The following is a 7,141-nucleotide window of genomic DNA, read 5'->3' on the forward strand; positions in this document are numbered from 1 at the left end:
GACCTAAACATTGAACCACAGTTTCTTTGTTACTTGTGGGGAAATATAATATAATCACTTTCCTAAGTCTTCCTCATTTCCTGATCAATATATTTCATTTTCCAGAATCGTGTTATATGAAGAGACCCAAACCAACTTAGAGTGGATCCTTTTTCGTAGACGGAATACGAGGAGTGCTTAACTTGCTTCAATTAACGAAAGACTTCTTTTGGAATGAGGCTATTGATCAAAGGGGAGAGAAGCAATCCGCTCTAAAGCGTACTGCAACGTTTACCTTTGCTGCCCATAGTCGCATAACAGTCCCATTTATATAGGGAATCCCATAAAATATGGGACTGTTATGCGAGTATGGGCAGTTTGGATCATTAGTCCTAATAATTAACATTGTTATTAGCTTTTGATCAAATCGATTTACAGAGCGAAGTATTATTCACGGAAAAAAAATCCGTGAACAGCTGTCATGAACACGAGACCAAGCGAAAATACACCGTGAACTAGATCATGTTTAAATGAATGTGTTGCCTGGTTGGTTCATGTTTACGCGACGGTAATTCACAGTATATTTTTGACAGTTAACGTTTTCCGGAATCCTTTTTTGAGCGTGTTGTAAACATCTGTCTCGAGAAATTTGAGTACGAATCACTGGGAAAAAATGTAACTCTGGAAGAATCAGCAGAAACATTAATGATGGAAACCTAAGAGTAACTTCTGGAAAAGAGGTACTACCGAAACGATTTAAACGGGCCAGTCTAAAAAATATCTGAGAACAATCTGTTGAGACTAGCTTGAATAATTATTAAAGGGGTTTTTACGAAAAAAAAACTCTGGAAGGGTTATTGGATCAGACCTATAAAATCCAAAAATTCTATGATTTTTTAAGAATAACTATAGATTAAGTTCGAGCCTTATTTAATGCAAGAAATGGCTACTTGCTTACTTACTATATGCTTACTTTACACAACGCATATTTAGGATTCATTAAACGTTATAAAAACAAAACATGAAATTTGAATCCTCATATGTTCGAGGGTCTATTTAACCATATATATAAATCGAGGTATACCTGTTTATCCTAAGAACCGCAAAGTATCATGGAGAAGAGCTGTAAGCTGTTGCAGGTTTCAAAAACGTTTGCAGCTTCAACAATGGAATTCCTATAAGTAGATGAAAAAATGAATTTAGTACTACGCCATTTAATTCCACTAGAATTTGTATCCTTTGACAGATACGCGTATTTCGACCTCAACTGTAAGGCCGTCTTCAGTACCGTGTACTAGACTCGAGACAGAAAGTCACGTCTAGTGCACGTACGCGTATCTGTCAAAGGATACAAACTCTAGTGGAATAAAATGGTGTATTACTAAATTCGGGTTTTCATCTACTTTTAGCAAACCTTTTGTGACAAACATAATTATCTTTAAATGCCAACTGCTTAATCCAGCTTTTTACGCTAGCCATAAAACATACAGGGGTGATTCGATTTTGACATGTCTTGCCAACACATTTTATAACTGGGTCTAAGTCTAAGCTTGTTAATTGAAATGTCAAAAATTTTCATAACATTTGTTATGGATTTCTACCCTTTTAGATTTTTTTATGTTTATCATAATTATTTCAGAGATCTAATTGCGTTTTTATATTCTAGCTATCAAGATGCCTTTCATGTTGCCTGTACGTGCATGAACAAATGTTAGTTGCCACATACGAACTTCCTGAAACATTGGGACTATTGCCGAAGACCCTTGTTAGTTGATGTTGTTCAAAAAGCAGCTTGATTTCCAATCGAATGATTCCACTCAAATCGTTTTATTTTTATCATGACGCTCCCATAACGCAGATCTGATTAAAAGTATAATCAAAGCAGAAAATTGCAAACGGTTTCAAGAAGCTAGATGTAAAAATAATACTTCACTCCATGATATATAGACTTTACCTCTTATCGCTTAGCCAATAAAACTGGGAATTGTGCGAAAAATTCTCACTCCGAATATCTTTAAAGACTCGTGGCGTGTGGAAACCCTATCTCCCAAATGTGGGATAAAATTCTTGAATCTTCATTAAAAAATTTAGCTGGCTTTTATTATTTGCAGTGTCTCTCAAAAGTTGGATCAATTTCAATACACAATCAGATCTATCACTGCTTCAACGGGCAACAGCCCTATTTAAGTCTTATTATCAATATCAATCAATAAAGCTGGATAACATAGAGGGTTGAAAGTTACCAACCTTTACATTAAATTGGCCATCTTGAGTAGCAGAAATCTGATACAGGTAACAAAAATTATTATTCTTTCTTAAAATTTAAATTTCACATCTAGAGGATTTAACTTTTTTCTTGTATGATCTGTAACTGATTATTGAAAGAGCATCAGCGGTCAGCGTTTTAGTAATAGTAATTCCTTTGATCACTGAAAAATATTCATAGAGTCAGTCCAATCTGCAAACAATTTATATGATTCCGGCTACTACTTATTAGCTTCTGCTGCTTTTTATCATGGAATTACAAAGCAAAAGATTAAAAAATGGAAGAAAATCTTATTAACATTTCCTGAACATTTGAGTGAAAATGTCTGACATTGAATTGCCAACAATGAAAATTTTCATCATCTCATAGCTTGCTTCGATAAAACCATAAAAAAAATTATAGTGTACGCTAGAAAAGTCAAAAGAGGGTGATTCAAAAATTATAGCAACCTAGCGTAAAAAGCTGAATACATTCAAGTTAAGTGTTTTTATCTTATAAGCAAGAGAATTCAATGCACTTGTTAAAAATGTGAACTGCAATGGCAAATGCAGTATTATTTACATTGTTAACAAAATGTTGATAATAAAAAATAATTATCAAATGGTTCATGAACATTCTAAAAAATAGTTTTCCCAAGTCAGGATGATAATGTTGTCTACCACATAACGTCTAGGTACAAGAAATGAATGTAATAATCAATATAATATAAATAAATCTTAGAATGAAATTGAAAAAAAAAACACACAATAAGTAGAGAAATGATAACTGGTGATTTTTTTAAATTTCCGTACGAAGTGGGCGATTTTCATGAAACTTTTTGCACAGGCAGGGCTCATCAATATATGAATAAAAAAAAAATCTGAAAAACTCAGGGTCGCTTATTTTCCCGGAAAACTCAGTTGGATTTTTTTGGTATAAATGAATGATATATTTTTGTTCCAGGAATTGGAACAAGGTTAGAAAATCTTTCCTGAAGAAATTTTTCAGCCTCTGAATAGTCATTTTCAGTTGCATAGATAAATTCCCAATCTATTTTAAATTGGTCTTTCACCTTTTGCGACACAGCCCAGTCGAAAAATTGTTTGGCGTTATTAATTTCTGCTGACTTTCTAATACTAGCATCTCTAGTCATTCGCTTAATGTCAAATTTCAAAAATGTATGCAATGATGAAAATGATTTTAAAATTAAAGCAGAATGGTACTTTTTCCCAACCTCACATGGAAAAGGTCCTTGTGATGGTATCGGTGGCAACATTAAGCAAATGGCTAGAGATGCTTGTATGCCAATTCCTGGAACAAAAAAATATCATTCATTTATACCAAAAAACGAACGAAGCATTTTTGCTAGTGAAGTCTCAGATGCACATGAAAACCAAGAAAATACAGCATGCAAGAACAAATAATAATACAAAGAAACGAAAATCTTCTGGTGTTAGCAACCAAAGACAATTTTCCCGGTTGAAAAAATAGATAGTATTAAGATGAAAATGTAAGTTATATACTGAATAAGGCTGATACAAATATTAATTTTCTTTTATGTCACTCCCCCCTTCAAAAATCCGAAAATTTTGAAGGGGAGAAAAAAAAAGATTCATAATTTTTTTGACATCAGTTAGGTTTTTTCAATTTTTAAAGTAAAAACAAGTAAAATAATGATCCAGAGAACGTTTGAAAAAAATTCAACAATTATCGTTAAAAATAAAAATTCGAAAAAAATACTTTTTTTTTATTTTTATTTTTTTGTTCTTTATTTATTTTTATCCCCCCCCCCTCGTACCTTCCAAGTGGTCTCGGACATAAAAGAAATTTAATATTTGTATCAGCCTAATTGAATAAATAAAATTAAAAAATAATAATAATAATCTTATTTGTTCCATAGAAAAAAAAAGAATCCCTTTTCAGTGTAATGAAAAATTGAGGCAGAAACAGTTTTTTTAGTTTTTCTTAGCGGTGTAATTTTTCATGAAAAATATCATCCATTCCAAATTATACTTCATTAAAACCAATCCCATATCTTATTTTCAGATGTTCAAAAAAATTTGCAATTGTTTGTTTTTTGGTTTTTCGATGCTTCGATTGAAATATGGGTTTTCAAAGAAAATTGGCCATATCTCAAAAACGAAAAAAAAGTACGTTTCAAATATTTCAGCGATGAAAGCTTATGAAATTATATTTTCAAAAATATTTTTTTTTTAAATTTTTCACGAGTTGGAGCATAGTTTTTCCGGATTTTCTTTACGAATTTTCTCAACGGTGGAAAATTTTGTGGAAAACTGTTTCCAGTTGATATTTTTTTTATTCCTGAAAAATTTTCTTTCATTTTCATATAAAACTTTGTTTCTATGATGCTTTGTTCTTGAGTTATGATTTTTCAAAGTAAGTAGTATCAGGGGAAAAGAAAAAAATTCCAACTAAGTTTTCCGGGAAAATAGGCGGCCCTGAATTTTTCTCATTTATTTTTTATCCATATGTTGATGAGCCCTGCCTGTGGAAAAAGTTTCATGGAAATCTGAGACATTTCGGCCCAAACCCGTACGGAAATGAAAAAAATCTCCAACTGTGAAATTAATCATAAGATCACTGAATTCAGAATCAGGCTCTGTCTCAGTTGATATGTAACGTCATAAAGAAGAATAACATCTTCATGATATACTTTTACTCATATTTAATGTGATTACAAAACATAGGTTCTATGTTTTTCGATAAAGTAAATATCATTAATTTAATTGAACTGCCAATGTTCACCACGGTTGAGCCTCCATCCAAGTAAACTCTTTGGATCACACAAAATATTCTGTTATCCGTTATTGACAGTGATTGACAAGTTTGCTCCCAGGACGCTTGACATGCCGCCATTTTCGTCCAAGCTTCGATCGTTTTTCACACGCTCCAGTCACTACCAAGGGCAGGTTGACGCGTCGAATCGCAAATCCGGTTTCGGCAAGCAATCCCAAACGAACGGTTTACTCTACGAGGGTCAATGGCGGTGCGGTTTGAGGTTAGTGGGCTATGTAGGGTAAAGTGGGGCAAAAGGTTATATTTTGGTATTTCAGCTCAATTAGTAATGAATGTTATAAATGTCATGTTGGTTTTAATGCTGTTTAAGTGAGAGAATTAAAATTAAAATTAAACAAAAATTAAACAAATCGATAAATATTTAGAAAAGTTATGGCCTCTTGTTGGTTTTAAACGTGAACATTGTAATTTTCGGTCGAACTGTTATTGCATGGAGAGTAATGTAAATGAATTATTATACAATTTTATCTATAATTTATATGAGGGCGTACGAAAGGTAACGTAAGGATGCTACGATGGGTATTGCATATATGTTTGGATAACATTGTTGGCCTATTCGTGTAACAAATGTATTGATAATTTGTGTTTCAGTCATTCAAACTTTTGCCCCACACAAGTTTAGAACTCTTGTCCACCCGGTGGGGCAAAAGTACGTTTGAGACAAACAGTTGAAAAACTGTTATAACTATAAAGAGTAAACATTTTGATAAATTTGTTCAGCTTAATATTAGAAAATATATTGAGGATTTACTTTGTGCTATTTGAAAAGAAAATAATTATTCTACTAAGGTCAAACTTTTGCCCCACCTCACTCTACTGTTGGAACAATTGGTGAATTGTTTTACATTTGTAGACACGGATACGGAATATTATATCGGAAGCTGAAGGACACGGAGCTGTATGTTAAGGTTTATGCTGGCGGATGGGAGAACGGGAAAAAACACGGCCTCGGAGTGAAGTACTATTCGCACGGAAAGTATCTTGGCTATTGGGAGCGCGACCAACGAAGCGGCCACGGATTTATATGGTTTGACAATGGAGATTTCTACATGGGCGAATGGTTGGATGATTGTTTCGACGGTTTGGGAGTGTTCCTTGAACTTGGAGGGAATCGATATCACGGTCAATTTAGGAAAGGCTTGAAGCACGGAGAAGGACTTTATCTCCACTCGAGAACGGGTCAGATTCAAAGAGGCTTCTGGACTGAAGGTGTTTTCAAGATGGGCGAAATTGAAGACTGGAACAGGAATCAAGTAATTGAACCTACCATTTATCCCATCCCAGAGGTAAGTAATAGTTCTGCCTACCGGATCTGAGTTTACAAGTAGTCAATTGCATTTCAGATCAAACTTGCAAATTTTCCTGAAGTTTATGGAAGTTGGATGGAAGAATACTCTAAATCTTTCTCTGTGTGATACTCAGGGCCTCCGGAAAGCCTTCCAATATTTATGAATATATTTTCTCATAGCGGAGACGACATCGCAAAGCATAAAACCAATTCAGAAGGTTTTCCGGGCACGTTTTTCCCCAAAGTGTGTGTGTTTGTGTCGGTGTATCGGATTGAGAGCGCGTGTTTCTCGCTCGAGTAGATAAATATTGCGAGGAGGAGAGGGGAGGATTGTCAACATTTATCTGTGGGATAACTTTCTTCCTGTTCTGGCACATTGCGTGGGTGGAGAGACAGGGACCGGAGAGGAAGTCCCAAGATTGTTCTTCCGTTGGGACGTGGTCAAACGTTCCCTCAAGATTTATGATTTGTGTAATCACCCGAGACGTGCGGTTCCTTGAGGGTGCGTGTGCTCATTCGTGCGTAGAGGATAAACGGATGCTGAAGTTTAAATGGTCGGACTTGCCAAAGTTGTTAATGATGACTCCGTTTACGTGATAATGGAGGAATAATAGGAAATTTTAATGATTGAAATTTGCACCATTATCTGCCTGTATGTAAGATAAGTGTTACTAATTTAACCCCTATTTTCATAAAGATTTCGTATCTCCAGCACCTTAAAAGCGAATGATGATGAATGATGTGCCTCAACACCTTTACAAAGCCCCGAAATAGCAACAGTGATAATGTTATCTCCCGAATAAACGCTGGTC

The 7,141-nt window shown here is 34.5% G+C and overlaps 1 protein-coding gene across 1 annotated transcript; it reads left to right on the forward strand.

The window, feature by feature from the left end:
- Positions 1-5,064: 5,064 nt before the first annotated feature.
- On the forward strand, positions 5,065-6,573 carry LOC5575660 (MORN repeat-containing protein 3). The gene is made up of 3 exons (XM_021842769.1): positions 5,065-5,243; positions 5,895-6,327; positions 6,385-6,573. The coding sequence occupies exons 1-3, from the start codon at positions 5,092-5,094 to the stop codon at positions 6,454-6,456; spliced, it is 657 nt and encodes a 218-aa protein (XP_021698461.1). The 5' UTR covers positions 5,065-5,091; the 3' UTR covers positions 6,457-6,573.
- The last annotated feature ends 568 nt before the right edge of the window (positions 6,574-7,141 follow it).

The sequence above is a fragment of the Aedes aegypti genome, chromosome 2, assembly GCF_002204515.2.
Source record: "Aedes aegypti strain LVP_AGWG chromosome 2, AaegL5.0 Primary Assembly, whole genome shotgun sequence".
NCBI lineage: Eukaryota > Metazoa > Arthropoda > Insecta > Diptera > Culicidae > Aedes > Aedes aegypti.